The sequence below is a fragment of the Mytilus galloprovincialis genome, chromosome 1 (assembly GCF_965363235.1).
Source record: "Mytilus galloprovincialis chromosome 1, xbMytGall1.hap1.1, whole genome shotgun sequence".
Classification (NCBI taxonomy): Eukaryota; Metazoa; Mollusca; class Bivalvia; order Mytilida; family Mytilidae; genus Mytilus; species Mytilus galloprovincialis.
In genome coordinates this window covers 109,726,534-109,748,046 of record NC_134838.1, presented here as the reverse complement: position 1 = coordinate 109,748,046, position 21,513 = coordinate 109,726,534, and the positions used below count along the sequence as shown (strand labels likewise).

Sequence of the window (21,513 nt, the reverse complement as noted above, 5' to 3'; positions counted from 1 at the left end):
ACTATTACAAATACTGTAGTCTTCATGTCGAACCCCAAAATACCCCTTAGGACAACTATGTATGCAATGTCCAGTCTGCCTCATTCCTGTACGGGCCAGGTACAAAAACAACCGTGGTCTACATTTATAACATCCATTCACTTCGGAACACCGTATACATCCACTATTACAACCTGAAATAAATAGAGAATAGGTGAGTTCTTACATGTGTACTGTCTGTTGGCTGGGATAATCGATGATTTCCTACATGTGTACTTTCTGTTGACCAGGGTAATGCGCATTACAAATATTTTTGCAAATACTCCACCTGTTTTACTAGATTCACCTTCCGAACACAGAAGCGGTCAATTGTACTATTTATATGTCTATAGTTGGATATCTTTTAATGTTATCTGTCTATCTATTTACACTGTTGGATATCTCTTAATATTTTTTTAAACAACATTAAGCCCGTATATCCTTTAATTCATACATGCACATGTGAATAACAAAGGGTATATAGTAAAACGTATGTAGTAAGCATCAACAGAGTGACGTATTGTAGTTTTACAACACGGGGGAACTAGCGGTAGATTTGAATAAATAAGAAATACACAGGTTGTACCTTCAATGTTCTATTGTTGAATCAAATAAAGGCAACAGTAGTATACCGCTATTCAAAACTCGTAAATCTATGGACAAAAAACAAAATCGGGGCAACAAACTAAAACCGAGGGAAACGCATTAAATATAAGAGGAGAACAACGACACAACATTAAAATCTAACACACACTGAAACGGACTTAGCATGAGACAAAATCCGATGAGAATAACAAATATAACATCAAAACCAAATACATGAATTTGGGATAGAAAAGTACCGTGACACGTCTTATAGTAATTTAAAATTCACACTCAAATATAGGAGAAAACAAACGACACAACGGAAACACAACGTAAAAATATAAACAAACTATCTCAATATAATTACATAAATAAAAGTTACATATGGAAGTACATAAAACAATAACAACGGCACAGTCCGTTGGAAAGTCCTTAAAGTAGCAATACGAGCTCCGTATTCTAACGTTCGGTAATCCTCACTAACTATAATTTCTGAATGTCTCTTTTTATAACAAATGTTGAGTTACTCTAATATAAAATGACACTAATTAATACAAATTTGACAAATTTGGTCTATTCACAAGAACTTGTTAAGCATAATGCGTTATCTCAAAATGACATTAAGTTCTATTTTACTAATTGAACTTTAAGCAGATTACGACATATGGATTTGTGAAAGTTTGTAACAACATAAAACAGTATTAAAAATTATGAAATAAAATCAGAGAAATTTACACCATGACAACTCTCCTCCGCTCCAACTAGACTCTGATCCAAAGTCTCAAGGATATAGAGCTGACACTATTTTGTAATTTCCAAAGCCTCTTCTTGTAAGACGGTTTCCTCTCGATCGATGGTTTTGACCTCTTGAGTACCTCATATTGTTTTGCGCAGTATTGTTGTTGCCATTACTTGAAGATTGTTTCAACATAGAGATTTCAATTTGTGTGTCTTCTAATTTCAATTTCACGTTTTCCCACAACGAGCGAAAGTGCGTTATGTCTTCACTTTGCTTTTCAAAGATCTTTATCCATTCCTGTACAGTTTGCTTTTCCTGTTGAAGTTCTTAAAAAAGTCCGTGGTTGGGACTTTCCACTGATGTTTGAACGGAAAAAAAAGTTGATTCGGCAAAACGTCTTTGTTTTTCTAATTCCTCCTATTGTTCTCCTTGAGCTTTGATAAAATTATCCAGCTGTTCACATTCTTCGTCGTGCATTTCTTCTTTGACTTCTAAGGATAAAGCCAAATCGCTAATTCTTGTATTTTTGTTGACAATCTCTTTTTCCTGCTCGACTATTTCCTTCGTGAGTTTTTGGATATTAATCTTTAAACTGTTCATTTCCATTTTAACCGGATGATTAGTTTTAGTCACAGTAATTTGGAAATCTTCATCGTCTAAATATGAGAATGGAAAATCATTGTTCACTTTCTTTGCGAGAAACAAACGAAGTCTGATTGAGTCTCTTTATTTCCTCTTCTTTGACTTTAGTACCTTGTTGGGTGATGTACAGTTTACTTTAAAATGTCCAAATTGTCCACACCTAAAGCACTTGAAGTTCACATGGCGATCAAAAGTTGAATTTGTTTGAGGCCTTTGAAAGAGGGACGAAAGATACCAAAGGAACAGTCAAACTCATAAATCTAAAACAAACTGACAACTGAAAGTTGCTTTCGTGATAAGCGACTCCTATAAATTCCTTTTGTCGATTCACACTGTTTTCTTGTCTTTGGTTTCTGTCGTAAACGATTGGAATTTCGTAAATGTTCATAAATGTTGAGTTACTCTAATATAAAATGACACTAATTAATACAAATTCTACAAATTTGGATAATCCGTTATCTCACAATGACATTAAGTTCTATTTTACTAATTGTACTTTAAGCAGATTACGACATATGGATTTGTGAAAGTTTGTAACAACATAAAACAGTATTAAAAAAATATGAAATAAAATCACAGACATTTACACCATGACAATAGAATAAAAACTCTGCGATATTACAGGCGATATGAAAGACGTGTAGGTAAACGTAAAACAATACTTCATAATTCCACATAAAAAATCAAATTCGAGGTTAGCAAAAGCAAGCTTAATGCTTAATATAAATGATATATTTAGAGTAGATTTGTTCAGAATTTCGATATATGAAGGAAAAAATGTTTTGAATTTTTTTAAAGTCTAAGTTGATAAAAAAAAAGTCAATTTTCAATATTTAAATTTGTAAAGAAAGCATATTTCAATTTGTTCTCTAATATCAAGGAATCAGAAACCATACAGTTCTAATTATTCTGTCTTATTTTGAAATAAATCTCCCAACACGATATTGCTTTTCCTAGTTCAATTTAATTTAATTGAAATACCATTGATTAAAGAAACGAGGTTTAAATGAGCAAAGAATTCAATACATGATTGCCTTGTTACATTTGAGATGCAAAGTCTTATGCAATGATGTTTATCGTGTTTAAAACAGATATTTACATCTTTTATTGAATGGTGACACATGGTTTTAATAACGAGCTGTGTGAGGTAGTTAGATCATTTATACCTTTTTTATCTACTTTCTAACACTTTGTATACATAAAAATCAACTATAACTCTGTGGATATTATGTTAGTTTTATCAGGTAGATAATTATTGCTTAGCCACTTATTGTTAACCAAAAGTAAACTAAAGTATAAACAAAAATACCGAACACAATGTAAATTAATAAAAAGAGGGAAGTTCAGTTTTAGGGGATGTTGCTTAGTCATTAGTTTTCTGTGTTGTGTCTTGTTTACCAATTTTTTTCTGTTTGTCTTTTTCATTTTTAGCCCTAGTGTTGTCAGTTTATTTTCTATCTGGGAGTTTGACTGTCCCTCGTTTATCTTTCGCTCCTCTTCTACAAGCCAGACAAAATAAAACTTTCCAACATTTCAAAAAACGGAACGGTCGAATGGAAAACAATTGTCATGTTCCTGGCTTAGTGCAAGAATTTTCTGAAGCAAATGGTAGGACAAACCTGCTTTCAAAGCTAGCTAAAACCTGTAGTTATTTACCGCCGGTATTGCACCATCTAGTGTTATATACATAACTAGAAAATGTGACGTTATGGATGATTTTTCCCTTTTTAAAGTTTAGGTACTACATGTAATTATAAAAAGATTGGATTATTTTATTCTTACTAACATTGTACCTCGTAGAACATCAATTGAACCTTATATATTGCAAGACAACGAAACTACAAATAATGTTAAATGACTCCTCTGTATGTCATGGTTGTTCCTCGCCAACAGGGAAGAACTGAAATACGAGAACAAACTGCGTATATCAATTCAAGTGGACAATGGTCATTGTAAGGAGGTAGAACAAATTCCCCCAATGTGTTTCATGCACAGGATCAAAGGTATTTAAATTTAACTGGTGAAGAGTCTATCATATACTATTATTCATATTTTCAACAAAATATTCCATAAAATAAACATGCTATTTAGCGTTATGTTTCTGGTGGAGACGTTTTGATACAAAATTTCAAATTATACATATTTTTATCAAAGTTCAATTACTAATCAAAATTAATTTATTTGTATCCGAAAGCCAATATTTGAATTTTGAAATTAATTTCGGTTAACGATTTCTTTTTAATATATTTTTGAGATAAATACTAAAAATTTGACAAAATCTGTAAAAATTACAGGTTAAGGCGAAGTGTACGTAATTGCACGCCTCTAGCGGAATACGGGATTAAAAACGTTCGTCGTTAGTTACGCAAGTTATCTCCCTTACTCCAAGAAAGGACACACGAAAGAGAAACTACTTTCTGCGGTCTATAATGAATCCAACAAGCACGCCTGTGCTGTCTTAAACCTCATAGAAATTATCTAAATAACTCCAATTAGAAATCACAGCATTCTGTACGTTGTTCTGTGTGCAGCCTGACTTAAAAACACTGTTTTGTTTTTTTGTTTTAGACGCGTAGGAGAAGGCATTTCGTGTTTATGATATCAACAGAAAGAAAAAAAAACGCCTCACAACAAAATTATAAACAAATAAACAAATAAACATGTAACAAATTTTCTTCTATTGATATCAAATTAATTAAAATGAAACCTGAATTGACCCAACAATATCGTTTTAAAAAGCCGTAGTCTTGAACGAAAAACACAGTACTCAACGTAAAGTTTTATAATAGGTTACAAATAATTAATGAAAGACGTGTGAATTTAATTGTTTAATCAAAAAGACGTTGAAATGTTCGTATTTTGTGCAATTGAAAATTTAAGGACATAACTTATATTCATATAAGAAATCAGACGATACCAAGAGAATAATTTAATCTCTAGTGCAACACTTACAAGTCGGAAGAACAAAGACGGAAAACAAACAAAAAATTTAAAAAATTATGCCCCAAAAATTACTCAGTAACTTAAAAATTCTAACATTTATCTTAAAATAAGTAAAAATTATGTCATTCAACTCCCAGTTTTCAACTTTTTCTACATGTGCAGAAAATAAACAGGTGTCTTCTATTCCGTCCGCAATGTATGGGAAAACTAAATCTAAATTTAGAACCATATTGAAATTGAAAGTACACATGTAAGATAAAATATAACATGTCATTTCTTCTTTCACAAATTCCAATTTCGAAGAGATATATAGCGAAATCTGTTTTCTTTTATTGTGCCTGTGTGCATCATTCAAAATTAGAGAATGTAATTTTGAAGTATCAAGTCTCAATTCAAGATTAAGAATGAATACAATATAGAATTACGAGGGGGGGGGGGGGGGCGGTAGGACCCTTATCGGAACTCCGGGATCCGGGAATTCTTTTTCCGAATTTCGGGTAGTCGGGATTTGACTTTTTTTTAATTTGGGACCTCGCCGGATTTCGTGTTTTTAAGCCCGGGATTTCAGGATCTGGATCCCTCCTCCCCTCCTCCCTCTATTATGGTTAAAGAAAATAGGTCAGGGAAGTTTTGTGATACTTGTAACTGCAATTTAATATTCAGTGGAATGAGCGGTGAAATGTGTTCAGACTATTACATTTCGATGTTTTTTAAATTTAACCAAAGTTTACTGCAAGGGGTGTTTAACGACCTCGATGATTATCCATGAGGATCTCGCACTCGGTCAGCTCTAGGTTTTCACCTAGTTCATTATCATACAAGAATTTAGAAGCCTGTGGTTACTAGTCTTATAATATGAGATTTTGGAGTTCATATAATTAACATTCAACATTTTTTATCGAATATTTCAAGGCTTTTTGACTATCAATGTTGACCCCCCCCCCCCCTTTCCAATTGATTGGATAAAACGAATGGATTGCCGCCCCTATTTCAAACTGAAGTCCTATAAACTGACTGGTATTCGAATTTGTTAAAAGAAATAATTGGTATCTCTATTGATTCAATACCGTAATGCCAAAAATTTGTTTCCCCGAATTCCGAACAGCTAGAAATAGAAGCCCTTTCCATGTCCGATTTTCTCCCACACGAGAAATGTAGCATTCGTACATCAGCTGAAAAATACGACTGAATTATTCGGGTTACAATTTGTGTAAATCCCGAATGCACATAAAAGTAAAGGTCCAGCCCGACTTTCGGAAATGGACTGTTGTAGATTTCAGATTGATTTCCAGAAATAAAAATCATACAAAAATGTTTCACGCAAATATTCGTCTTCAGACGTGTGAAGTTATATAACGGTTACTAGCGGTCTGGATTGTGATAAAAAGAAGCGCATGCGATGCATAAAATATGTAATGTCGTGGCTCAGGGATGTGTTAAATTATAGAGATGCTTATGCGGCACAAAGATAAGATTAATTTACCCAAATGTACTAAGAATTACCACACAACTTAAATTTACTTAAATATTGATTTGTTATCCTGTGCCAGACAGATGGCTGATATTCTGAGAAGAGACGTTGATGAAATGAAGTTTTATGAGAACAAAGATTTTGAAAACACGTCGCAGTGTTTAGATTTTAACAAAAAATAAGGCACCGAAGTCGAAAATAGTTCTAGTTTATAATGAAGAAAATGTCAACCGTTTTCTAGCTTGGCGATCTCCGCACGCACCCGAATATAATAGACAAATACAATACAATAGTACACAAAACGTAACATAAAGAACTTAAGACCGAGCAACACGAACTCCAACAAAACGGTATATACTTCATACAAGTATTATGGACTATATGAAGTTTTTAAAAAGCCGTAGTCTTGACTAGTCGTGTAAAAGAAATTCAGGTGAAATTGTCCCAACCTAGTCTTTTATTCTCAATATCCGAATATATCAGGACAAAAGAGAACGGATTTTGTTTTATTTCAGAGTGTACTTTAGCAAATTAAAATTTATCCTCGAAAAACCAAGGATTTAATTCCATAATTCAATTCAGACGTACAACCCTTGTTATATGTAACATTAAGTATGATGGAAAAATAAAACAGAGACTGTACACAAAAGTTATAAAATGTTCCTGTCTGAATTCATATTCTTATAACCCCCTTATAATTGAAGGGACAATAGCTATGTACGGAATATAATCACTGCTTGCATACACCTATCTATCTACTAAGGCTGTTTTTTTTAAAAATATATGTTAATTTAGTTTTCACTTCATTATCATTTTTAAACAACTATCTTTAAAATACAAAATATCGTTCATTACAATCTTAATTAGTTTCTTAAATTCTATTCGATCAATATAACATCCCAAGCAGTATAAATAGATAATCAAGACTTTAAAATGCAAATCATATTCGTGATTCATAAAAGTAATCGTAGATAATTATAATGATTGTTACAATAAAATACTAATTTTACACGCTTAAGTAATTCATCGTTAGAATCATTAATTTATTGGTATCTTGCGGTGGTGATAGCATGAAAATCAACTCAATTCACTTAAGTAACGACAGATGATCAAATTATTTCGTCAATTAAGATATCTTTCTTTGTATATCTTCTTCATTTTTACGGAAGTTAAATTATACGTATCGTAGCAAGGATAATCTAAGCACTCATTACACCGCTCAAGTTAGAAAACAAATAACCAAAATCCCAAACATATTGCCAGACATACTTCAAAGATTCATCACGTATTCGGTTTTTTGCTCTTTTACCTTGAAAAAAAAACTATGACCTTTGGTTCTGTTTTTTATCCTCTGTAAGAATTACCAGGAGTCTATTTACATTTATACATTTGTTTGTTAATAAAAGATAAAAATCATGAATTGGTTTCATAAAAGATAGTTACATCCATTTATTTTTATATGATTCTTCAGATTTCACGTCTTAAAGACATGAAGCACTCGACATCTTTATACATTTGGTAAACATACTTCTAACAGCTTTAATCTCGTCAGATACATTTTGTTTTCTTATTCTTATCTTTGATGTCTCATAGACTAATACCAATCAATCTAAAATTCATTTTCCTTCGGTATTTTGCATATACAAAACGTTGAATGAATGCTTTACTGTATATCACAACTTTTTATTGCTAGTGTTTAATCACCGACTTTTCATTATAAAATAATATAAGATTTCTTCCAGACAAAAATGATGAATAAAGCAAGATTTTAGCTATGTATGTTTCTAAAATTAATTTATTACATTGGTTGCAATGAATTACATTGATTTCCCAGTTAGATAAAAACCGATAATTTCACATGTGAAATAAACGTGGTTATTTCACTCTCTGACGTCATACAACAATAGGCGTTGTCAAGACGTCGATAACGTCGGATCAAAACAAATTGTTAATGCGTAGGAAAAAGATATAGTTCCTTACATTTTCTACATTAATTTCATAAAGAAAAAGCCATTTGCCAATGTAATAAAAAGAATAACTAATCGCCGTATTTGAATATCAAAAATAAGACAACTTGTGACCGAACGCCGCTATGGATTAAACTCGTGCTGCGCACTCGTTTAATCCATGCGTCGTTCGGTCACGCGTTGTCTTATTTTTGATATTCAAATACGGCGATTAGTTACTATACTATATATAAAAATATTAATTTTCGCGAACCATTTAGGTCACGGAAATTCCAAAATATGGCATCAGTAAGGAGAGTTGTGCAAATAATGTGAATACACAGAACCCCCATCCAAATTATCTTTAGCTAAAAGTATTCATCATTTTCTATTTTATATGTACTAACAACATTCCATTTTTCTATAATTTCGATTAAAATATTCCAAAATCTGAGTTAAAAAAAGTCAAATGCCCAAAATAAACATTGTCTGATTGGTTGAAGTACTGTGGCGTCAATGATAGGCATAGCAAGCCTCGATGTAAAGCACACGCTTCACATGAATAAGGAGAGTTTTACAAATAATGTGAATACACAGATCCTCCATCCTATTTATATTTTGCTGAAAATGTTGCAATGTTCATCATTTCTGTTTTGATTCTGCTAACAACATTCCATTTTTTCTTTAATTCCGATTTATATATGTGGAACCCGCAATAAAAATAGATGGCCTCAATGATTTAAACGCAACGCAAAAAATTCCGTTGACCCTGAATTCAACGGATCGATAATAGCATCATCACCATCAACAAAATGTTTACCGTTATCTTTGTGAAATTTCAGTTATATAGTTCTTTAATTAGAGAAATTTTGGTAAGTATTACTTATTAATGTTAAGGTTCTACTGATGTGCTCCTCTAGACCTTTTTGACGGTCCGTTTTATCCCATTTATCTCAATATTATCTCCGATGACAGTAATGTCAACCCGACCTATTCGTGTCAAAAGTGAAAATCGCATCGATTTATTGAACTAATTTCTTCTTAAACTGTGCATGCATTATTTCTGTATTATATGATAACCAATCACATTCACGTTGCATGTTTGCATGAAAATGGTCATGTATTAGTGAATTGTAAGGGCGATGCAACTTGAGGTCAGTGCGCGATCACGTGACATTATTATTTGTAAAACAAATTTAAAACATGCTCCCCGCGTAACACGTGTCTGAATTATCCTTTCAAAGTGTTATGAATCTTTCAATCACTATTTTATGAAATATTTCTAGGTTTGCATATCAGTAGTCAAAGTGAATTAAACGTAGTTCTTAGTTGTGTTTTTTTTTATATAGAATTAGAAGGTAAATCTACATAAGGGGGTCTCATTGGGGGGGGGGGGGGGGGTGTTCTGATCCCAGATCCCACTTACTGTTTTGTCAGATTCCCATATTCCGCTTACACTATGTACATGAGCAATTTTCATTTTTTTGTCATTTCCGGGGTCCTGCAGAACCCCATTTCCCGTTTTCACGACAGACCTCATTTCCCGTTTTCATGACACAATAATTTGACTTTCACGTTTCACGCTTGCGAAAAATTGTCAATATTGGTCACGCTTAGACCCAATGAGAACCACACACTAGTCAGTATTTAACTTCACCCTAAAAGATGACTCAACTTCCCTTTATATTTAAAACCTGCATACTAATTTAAATAGCATTTGCTCCCCTTGAACACTATTTGGCCCCTTCCGTGTCATTTCCCTTTAAATTTGCTGAAAAGTCATACTTTAAGTCCATTTACAGTAACGGCTAATATTTGATTTTACCATCTTAATTTCAATTTTCATATTGAACACATTTGACCATTCAATATGAGTTCCCATGTATTTTTGTCATATATGAAGGAGGTTTTAGGTCATGTTTTCCTAAACACATTATTGCTATTTGTCTGTCTGGATTGTTAAAACCACAAAATCAAATATTGATGAATATGCAAGTTTTCAACAATCCCGGAACATTAACAAAGATGTGTGTGAAAGGGTGAAAATTACCCTTCTGATGTACTGATATTTTTAGCACCCCAAGTGAGAATCTAACTCAGGACTTTCAGCACTGTAGCCATCGGTCTTAACCACAAGATCACGAACTCACATTTGATGAACTAATTTCTTCTATATTAACTGTACGTGCATAAATTCTGTATTATTTGATAACCAATCACATTCACGTTGCATGTTTGCATGATAATGGGTTCTGTATGAGTGAACTGTAGTGTATTGCAAAATTAATGCAAATTGTGACGTCAGTGCGCCTTCACGTGACATAATTATTTGTAACCAAACCGGCTTCTCATGTAATGTAACGGTTTATTTCGTCCTCTGTGATATTTTATCCTGAGGATAATTTGTCCCGGTAATTTTTTTCCAGGCATGGTATTTCATTTCACAGGTTGATTTTTCCCAGAGGAGTGAAAATCTATCAGATTTCTGTGTTATGCGGATAGTATGTACGGGTATATATTTGCCGTATTATATTTCACAGAACCGTGTGAAAAAGAGTCCCATTAACTACTATGTAAGTTACTCTCAATCAATATATACCTGACTATAATTATAAAATGTTTACAAAGGTAAGCAACTGTCTAGGGCCAGGTAAGGGAGGGGAAAAATTAGTATTAGTACTATTTCGCAGAACGATAAACAGATGCATAGACAGACCAAGGGGGTGGGGGAAATTTAGCTTATGACATATATGTAAGAAATCATTGAAGCTTGATGGGAGTGGGCAACCCTCTGGTCCATCAGAGCCCCCACACCTTTTTGAAAAGTTCTGGATCTGCCACTGAGATTTGCAGGTTTTCTTAGTAAAGATACCTTAAAATATCACAAACTGTGTGCTTTCCAGACCATAGTTTACATTTTTTTTCATATTTTGCCGTGTCAAAATGACCTAAATTTAAAGGACAGTATATAGACCCAAAAATGGTATATCACATTCTACACATCAAGATTTTAGCAGGAAAGACTGCCATTGGAGTTTTTAACCATTGTGACTTTTTAATTTGATCTACTCCACTAATTAAAGTCGTTGAAGTAGAATATTTAATGTAGGTTTGTCCACATTTTGGTATATATTAATACATGTTTAGAAATAATGTTGAGCCTGTTCCTAGATGCCTGTTATAGACTTCAATATTTATTGTTTATTGAAAATAAATGGAATCAATTCTTTCAGAAAAGTTTAATTCTATGGAAATGTATCCCCCCTTTTATAAGTTGAAAAGGCTACATAGAGGTCAATATACAGTCTCCAACAGAAAACCAAAAAAGGAAAAATAAAGTGAATTTTGGAGAATTATTAAATGTACATGCATTTGAAATATTTAAGATATATTGTTTCAATTTTTATACGCCCGTCAAAATTTTGACGGGACGTATTATGGTATACAAATGTCCGGTGTCCGTCCGTCCGTCTGTCCGTCCGTCCGTCCGTCTGTCCGTCTGTCCGTCTGTCCGGCGTAAACATGTCGCACCGTAACTTGAGAACGACTTATCTAAATTTCATGAAACTTAATAAAGTTGTTTCTTATGATGGTCAAATGATCTGTATACTTTTTGGTGAAAATAAGATTTAAACTTTTTGAGTTACGGCACTTTGTAACTAAAACAGGGGTGTGTTTTTTTTTCACATGTCGCACCGTATCTCAAAAACGTTTCTTGATTATTGCTTAAAACTTTACACACTTCTTAGTTATATTAATCTTAATATCTGTATACTTTTTGGTGATGATTCAAAATTTCATTTTTGAGTTTTTGAGTATTTTATAAAAAAGGGGGAGGGTTTTTTTACATGTCGCGCCGTATCTCAAAAACGATTTTTGATTATTGCTTAAAACTTTACCAATTTCTTTGTTATATTAATCTAAAGATCTGTATACTTTTTGGTGATGATTCAAAATTTCATTTTTGAGTTATTGAGTATTTTGTAAAAAAGGGGGAGGTTTTTTTACATGTCGTGCTGTATCTCAAAAACGATTTATGATTATTGCTTAAAACTTTACACACTTCTTTGTTATATTAATCTAAAGATCTGTATACTTTTTGGTGATGACTCAAAATTTTATTTTTGAGTTATTGAGTATTTTGTAAATAAGGGGAGGGTTTTTTTTTACATGTCGCGCCGTATCTCAAAAACAATTTATGATTATTGCTTGAAACTGTACACACTTCTTTGTTATACTAATTTAAAGATCTGTATACTTTTTGGTTTCATTCAAAATTTTATTTTAGTGATATTTGTAAAAAAATAACAGGGGGGGGGGGTGTCACATGTCCCGCCGTGTCTCAAAAACAATAAATGGTTATTGCATAAAACTTCCACACAAGACGTCGGGCGTATCATGCGCTCATGGCGCAGCTGTTTATTTTAGTTCTAGGTTCCACATAACTACCATTTTAGAAAACGATTTCAATGCTAAGTCTATTAGAGGGATATTTGATTTTCATTGGTTGTAAATATGGAATCTTATTCAGTGGCAAAGGAAATAGACACTGACAAGTCTTAGATAACATTTTATATAGTTTTGAATTTTTCTTCGTCAGTTGACTAAAATTAGATGGAGGTGTGTTCTAATTTCCAACAGAGGAGCAATCAACCTATATCAATATGTGCATGAAGCAAATTGATAGTTGCTAGATACTGAATGATTATATCCACAATAAAGGTTTAACCTGTGCATATATACTTAAAACAAGATAAAAAAAGTCATGTCTTTTTCAGGACTTCTGAATCCAATCATGTAGTATGGAATGTTATTGAGATATGGTTTGGGTGGATGGATTGTCATGAAGGACCTGTAGTACAAAGTATATCACTGGATTTAGCTCTTTGTCTAAGTGTATTATTAAAGTACTTTGCTTTGAGCTCAGTTCATTGTTATGCAATTCATTCTTTGTGAAATTAAGATTTGACAGACAACTCTAATGGACAAGGATTTGTCAAAGTAGTATCATCTCTATGTACTATGTAAGTATTCAGGAGATAAAAGCATTCTATTTTGATTTGAACCATACATTTTATAAAAAAAAGTGGGAACAAATTTACCGGACAATGCTACTCCCACTACTAGCAATATGATGCTAGGTTGTTTTAATACATCTGTATTGCCTGCTGATGACTCGGCCCTGAGTGTAAACGGTCCTTCAATTAGGAGGGAAAAAAATTATAAGGCCTATCCAGTCTAAGGGAGCTACCATTTGATTTTTATGGGGGGAGCTAGGATGAAATTTGAAAAAAAAGGCAGGACAGGATTTTGAGTAAAAAAAAAAGGCAGGATGAGTAACTTGGCAAAAAAAAAAAAGGCAGGATGACAATTGTTGTAAAAATGTCAGGATAAGCTAAGAAAAAAAGAGGCAGGACCGAATAGACTGAAAAATAAAAAGGCAGGACAGAGATTACAACTAAAAAAAAAGGCAGGACAAAATTTTTCATCCTAGCCCCCCCCCATAAAAATCAAAGGGTAGCTCCCTAATCGATTTCTAAAACTATACTTCATTGCACATGTTCAACATTTTTATACAACCACAAAAAATTTGGGGTCGTAAATTGGTATCCTGTCCGAAAGATGGTTTCTGGATAATAACTTTATTATAAGTCAACAGAAATCAACAAAATTATAACACAACGTTTATAACCACAAAAGGAAGCTTGGGATTGATTTTGGGGGTTATGGTCCCTAAGGTTTAGGAATAAGGGGTACAAAGGTGCCCAAAACAAGCTTTAATCTAGTGTCGGTTTAAAAAGTTGTGTATAAGTATTTCAATTGTTCTGAAATTGTACCACAATGTTTAATACCATAAGTAGAAGGTTCGGATATATTGTGTGGGTTATGGGACAAACAGTCTAATAATTACGGACCAAAAACAAACATTTTTGTAAATTCAAGACCCTTAATTGGAGTTTGTCCAGAATGGTTCTTGAATTACCTAATACCAATGCTTTATGAAATCTTCTTTGAAAATTGGAGTTATCTTTCTTTGTTCAGTCAACTTAAATCAATTATACAATATACAATGCAATATTCACTTTATTACCAACTGATAAATTAAAGCAGTCATTAATAACCATTCAGTGATTGCAAGCACTTTCTAGGGTATGCCCTTTTAAAAATGGAAAAATTATACATTTTTTTAGTTTCTGATCTCTTAACTGAAGTTTGTCTCCTCTAAATGTTTCTCATTTCAGAAATTAAAAAGAAAATTTCTTTAGATATTTTTGTTTGAAAGGATTAATATTCAGCAGCATAGTGAATTGCTCCTAACACAAAAGCAAAACAAATATTTAAGTTCATTAGACCACATTCATTCTGTGTCAGAAACCTAAGCTGTGTCATCTATTTAATCACAATTCAAACTCAGAGCTGTTTCCAGCTTGAATGTTGTGTCAATACTAGCCCCAACTGTTCAGGCTTCGACCTCTGCAGTCGTATAAAGCTGGGCTCTGCGGAGCATCTGGTCCATTCATTTGTTTATTTTTCAATTTGTGTGAATTAACATAGTTACAGTAAATGCTAATTACTGCACTTTCATACCACAACATATATTGTATTGGTACATGTATCACTCAAATGTGTATCCATATAACAAAAAAAATGAAAAGGAATAATTTTGCATTACCTTTTGAATACTATGACTTTTTAGATATGTAGACATATTAAGACTCATTAGTAGATGTTGATAATATTGGCTTAAAATGCTTGAAATTCTATCAGATTACTTTTGGAGCAGTTATGAGTTTTGAAATTAGAAAGATCATATCATATGCAACAAGTGTAGTAAGTTTCAAGTTGATTGGAATTCAGCTTCATCAAAAACTACTTTGACCAAAAACTTTAACCTGAAACTCCCACTTCCATTTTCCATGTTCAATGGACCGTGAAATTGGGGTCAAAAGTCTAATTTGGCTTTAAAATTAGAAAGATCATATCATAATGAACATGTGTACTAAGTTTCGAGTTGATTGGACTTCAGCTTCATCAAAAACTACCTTGACCAAAAACTTTAACCTAAAGCGGGACAAACGAACGAACGGACCCACAGACCAGAAAACATAATGCCTATCTACTATTGTAGGTGGGGGCATAAAAAATTTAATAAATAACACTCATAATGCTCAGATTGGTTGTCATCGTGCAACATAGTTAATAACACCATATAGAAAAAACATAGAACTCATTTTGTCATAAGACACTGTCAAACATCCATACATACTATCCACACTCATCTGTGTCCACACTTGTTATACTATAAATATATTAATATGTTATGATCGATGAACCAATACTTCTGTAATTTTGTGTTGCAATTGAAAAACAAATGTACACAAATATCTTGATATAGCAAGCTAGTTTCTAACTTTAATTTGAACTGTTTTACCATCAGACAGCCTGTGATCAACTGATAACATGCCTTGCTATAATTTGCATGTACATTTGAACTATATTTATTTATTTATTTTATTTTCAATAATGATACACAATGTACAGTGCATAAGCCTATTTGACTGGCTGAAAATTACTTGTATATATGAATGCAATTTTTGTTATAATTCAGATTGCACTTTAATATCAAAATATTCTATTCTATTCTATTCTATATTCTTCTTTTTCGATTAATCTATGTGGCGTTTGCCAATTCTAATCCTTTTCCCATACAGCCATTCTTAAAGAATTTTTTTCTTCCTTGTGTGCTATTTTTGAGAGAGTCCAATTTTAATTGTAATCCACGATATGACAGGTTGAGAGGGGATTAACTAACCCTCCAGGATCACTAAGTTCAATCTTTGGTTGCTAGTGTGGTTTGTATTTTTCAATCTACTGTTCTTCCTGTAGTGTTTCGTTATTGTTGTCTGTCTTATGTCGGTCTTTTTGTAATTGCTGCTTTTGGTATCTTCTCTCTCTTTATGAACTGAAGGTATCTTTATTCTCACGAGTAAAAATATGGCTGAAAGTTGTGATAATTATCAATGTAATGTTGCAATTTCTCTTTCGGCCATTTAATGTGAAAAAAAACATTGATGGTATCGGACAATCATTTACTGAGTCTTTATTTGTTCTGTTACAGTTAAAAAATATCCCTGTCCTATAATAAATTACACATTTGCCATGTGCCAGGTGTTTCTGGTAGTTACCAATAGTTCCGGCGACAGGAGGTTCTAATAGCAACCATTCACTCATAAGACAGGTATTTCTAGTAGTAACCAATCATTATAGCTACTATAAACTCCTGTGACAGGTGTGTCTTGTAGCTTCCTATAACTCCAGTGAAAGGTTTGTCTGGCAGTTACCAGTAGCTTATGTGACAGGTGTTTCTGGAAGTAACCAATCACTCCTGTGACAGATGTGTCTAGTAGTGACCAATCACTCCTGTGACAGGTGTTTCTATTAGTGGCCAATCCCTCCTGTGATAGATGTGTCTAGTAGTGACAAATCACTCATGTGACAGATGTGTCTAGTAGTGACCAATCACTCCTGTGACCGGTGTTTCTATTAGTGGCCATTCCCTCCTGTGATAGATGTGTCTAGTAGTGACCAATCACTTTTGTGACAGGTGTTTCTTGTAGCTATGATTAACACATTTGACAGGTGTTTCTAGTAGTTACCAATCACTCCTATGACAGGTAATTCAGTTCGATTGAACATAGAATGATTGTCCAACTCTGTCAAAGATCTCGCTGGCAGATTCCTAAACCATGTGTATCTGGTAGTAATAGGTTGTTAATGATTCGCTTTAATGTTCTATGCATATATACATTTGTTTATTCTTTTCTACAAATTGTTCTGTTAATGAGCCGTTATTACCTACAAAGCTTATAGTTTCAACAGTTTGTTAAACAGATTTATTGTCGATTTCCAAGTACTTTTTTGTCTTTACAGGAATCATTTAATTCGTATGTTAGAAGTAGTGAACAGCCATCAAGGCGAAACAGCAAAGAAGGCAAGGTTTTGAAAGAAATATGGCAACATAAAAAAAACCATTCATAATCTCACTAGGAGGTTTGTCGTATTAATCCTGGTAATTTACGATGTTCACTTTGCAAAAGTATTTAAAAACTATAGAGTGTAGAAATTCCTGTATCCATTGCATTACATGTGAAAAATCACATTGAATATACGCACTTCCTTCAATGGGAAACATCCAAAAGAATGAATGAAATCTATTTATTTTCTATTTACTTTAAAAGAGGGACGAAAGATACCAAAGGGACAGCCAACTCATAAATCTAAAACAAACTGACAACGCCATGGCTAAAAATGAAAAAGACAAACAAACAACAGCACACACGACACAACATAGAAAACTAAAGAATAAACAACACGAACCCCACCAAAAAACTAGGGGTGATCTCAGGTGTTCCGGAAGGGTTAGCAGATCCTGCTTCACATGTGGCACCCGTCGTGTTGCTTATGTGATAACAAATCCGGTGAATAGTCTAATTCGGTAGGTCACATTCATAAAAGGGAAGGGGATTGTAGTTACGACGTAAGGAACATATCCGATATCATTTGTGAAACGGTGATTCCATAACGGTCAACCAACTCGCGATGGCGTCCGTAAAATTTACGAAGGGATGATTTCAACTTCACCATTTGGAACTCTTGGTTTAATAGCTTCCCTGTGAGCAGCAACCCTCTATCAAGAAAATCATGATAGGAAATACAAGCACGGGAATATCGTATCAATTGGGAGATATATACCCCGTATGCAGGTGTTGCTGGAATGTTGCTACTTAGAAATGGAAAGTTCACAATTGGACAGCTGAAATCATCTCTTTTGTCGTAAAGTTTTGTTTTCAACCGACCCTCATTGTCAATTTCTAGATGTAAGTCAAGATAAACATTTCTGGAAATTCCAATAAAAAACAAAAAAAAATCATATATTTTGTACATAGGTTGGATTATTTCGGAGTAACTTCTGTTTTAAGTTTGATGCTAAAAAAATTAACTGTAAACGTGTATTTTAAAACGTCAAAATTAATCTTTCCACTCGAAAAATGCTATCTGGATAATTCGCTACGCAAATAAATTTATCGTTATCAAAAAAGATAGCTACATTGAAACCTTTTCTATTAATGGTACCAATTTGAAAAGTAAGAAGATAATGAATGCAAAACAATAAGTATTCTTGCATTAACAATTATTAGAAATTAGTTTTCCGTGTACTTTTAATGACCCTGAATTTAACCCCTAAATAAAGGATAGCATATCAGATATGTTGGTACTTATATATTTCCTTTGATCTGAAATCGTGTTATTACTTTTTAAGCGATGTTTCGCAAGACATCCTGTCATTGTTAAGTTATGTTGCGAATAAACAAAAGGGTGTACTTACGTTCTGACAATTCCATTCCACTAGACTACAATATGGATGATTTTTAAAACATACAACGAATTATGCAAACATCAACAATAATTTTCTATAAACCACAAGACTCAAGTACTTCTACGGAATATAGTCCTAAGATTTATGTTCAAAGCCAAAATATATGAGAATCAGAAAGTTTTAACAAAAAGAAAAATCACAAAAAACTGAACTCCGAGGAAAATTCAAAACGGAAAGTCCCTATCCTGACTGACTGCACCTTAGGAATAACCAATCACACCGAGCGGTAAATAATTATGAAAGGTAACAGATTCAAATTTTCAAACATAAATGTCTCTTCATGTCATTTTTTGCAAATTTGAATATTGCAATTAACAATCCGCAATTAAAACTCGTTAAACAAAAAGAAATGTTCACAACAAAGAAGGTACATATTCACATTAACAAAATGAACGAGTTTAAAATACCCAAGTTAAAACTGGGAATAACATTTAAAGTTTCAAATTCGGAGAATAGTTTTTTGTTGTTAATTCTTGTATACTCCAGTATACAGGAATTCCAGTCGTTTATATTGATTGTTACTGCTACTGCTTGTAGCGGAAATATATAACACGTTCAATAGAACATGAGTGGTCATTAAAGCAAATTTATTTAGCAAGTATTTTGACAGTTGTGTTCTACAAGGCTGCAATCTAGACAAGACTTGTCATATCACTGTCTTCAATGGTAAATGCTCCATCAATTGTAATCATATCATCTATGTACGTCAAAAAATAACCAATGTGTAATACGTGAGACCTGATTTCACTCAGTTTTTAATATAATTCGCTTCGTAACTTTCTAAAAATTCTTGAATATGTCATGTATGTTATATGAAACTGCAAATTCAACATATTTGATACTGATAATATTTTCCAAATAAAGAACAGATTATGAAATGATTCGAAGGTTTGAAATTAATGAAATCACATTAAAAACCCTAGTTGGTGGAAAAGGCAAATCATGTCCTGCATGCTCTTCGTGCAGCTGAATTCGAAGTCATTTGTAGTGGAAAGTTTCACCGAAAAGCAAACAGTGCCGCTTGTTATCAATAATGCGGAATCTTAGACAGAGTAAACTTATCAACAATACTTTTAAACAGTGAGATAATGTAACGATCCAGCAATTCGTGATATTGTCAAAAAAATTACAAATTTCCATCCTTTATTACAGTCACCCCCCCCCCCCCCCCCCCAACCTTGTAGAACCTACATTTTGTATTAATTGTAAATAGTTTCTTGTCCTCCTGAATATTCGTGAAATAATTTTCACTGGACGTTAAGCGAGCAACAGTCATTTAAATCATAAGTTACGAGTAGACTTTTATTTGTGAAAACCATCTCAGTTATAACATACCAGCTACAAAAGTTATATTAACATGGTTTTGCTATGTCTAATAATGTTAATCTAAATTATAAATGTATTTTTTCCGTAGATCTAGTATATCGAAGTAGTATAAATAATGTTTTAACGAAATTTTAAAACATGGACAAAAAATAAAAAAAAGCCAATATCATTTAAATACAAATCAAAATCAAAATAAAGACACGTAAAGAGAGCAATATATCTATAGAATATTATTCAATTAGCACTTTTGTTTTGAAATGTTTATTTGTATCTTCATTTTGAAAGACCCCTGTGTTTAATCTGTAATGTATTTCACACAAATTGTTTATATGCTTTACATATTTATGTTTACCATTTGGTAATTAGGCAGTGAGAAAGATGAACGACGTATCCAATTTGTAAAATTTTAACTGTAAATTAAAGAATTTAGAAATGCAAGGAATTACTATTGCAAACCACCTCGAGAAAGACGAAAATACCATACCATAATTAAATCATGATTACTGTTCATCATAGAATCAATCGACATTTGATACTGGCCTTTAAACAATGGATTGTCAGGAGAAAAAAATATCAGTAAGTAACTGTGTTATAAAAGAGGGTAGTAATGCCCTTTACCGTCAGGCGTCAAATGGTCATTTTCAGCTACCGTTAGCCTCAAATTGGTTTTAATTATATCGTGATTCGTCAAAATGTACTTATAGTGCGGTGACTGAAGGCAGATTTTTGGGAATTTAATCTCCCCACCGAACACACACCTACATAATATATCATTGGAAAGAGGGAATCGTGTACTATAATAATATGCCTGTCGTCAGGACTTGATATGGTCACATTTTTTTTAATTGAGGTCAAATGTCATATCTAAAAATCTGTGAAAGTTTGGGAGGGTTTCAATTTTGTCATTTTTTTCTATTTCTAAACTGTACCTACATACAAATGATACTGTTTCGGTTTTAGTAATGTTTGTTTTTGTACATAAACCTTCATCATTGAGATTTTTTTATCAAAAAAAATCCTAAAACGACGTTTTATAAACAAAACTTCAAAAATCAAGTTTTCAACCTATAAAATGTTTAGAGCACCTTAACCTTATGAAAAATATCAATTTCAGGTAAAAATCAAGTGTCATGCAGGACAATACTTTAAAATTATTTTTTAAACTATCATAGTGGGTGAGTCATCAAACCAAAGCCATAGAACACTACAGTCAAATATGACCTCAAATTGAATTTGCGGATACTTCAGTTTTTTTTATAGACTACTCGTTGCTTTTGGGTTTTTTTTCACAATTATTACTGCTACCATAGTATTATCTTTTGTTGTGTATTTAACTCTGGTTATTATCTATTACATTATAGGTTTTGTAACTATATTCCCCCTTTTTTCCCTTGCAACGTACCCC

General features: G+C 32.8%; 1 protein-coding gene across 3 annotated transcripts in view; it reads right to left on the bottom strand.

The window, feature by feature from the left end:
• The window catches only part of LOC143050875 (R-spondin-2-like), a 51,060-nt gene that overhangs the window by 16,618 nt on the left and 12,929 nt on the right, over window positions 1-21,513 (bottom strand). The window contains exons 1-2 of one of the 3 annotated variants that reach the window (XM_076223996.1): window positions 971-1,049; window positions 3-173 (exon numbers count right to left, since the gene is read on the bottom strand). In XM_076223996.1, the coding sequence (XP_076080111.1) occupies window positions 3-84 (82 nt within the window). In that variant the 5' untranslated portion in view covers window positions 85-173; window positions 971-1,049. Of the gene's footprint in view, window positions 1-2; window positions 174-970; window positions 1,050-21,513 lie in introns of those variants that run through there. The other 2 variants (XM_076223989.1, XM_076223982.1) reach the window with 2 other exon arrangements.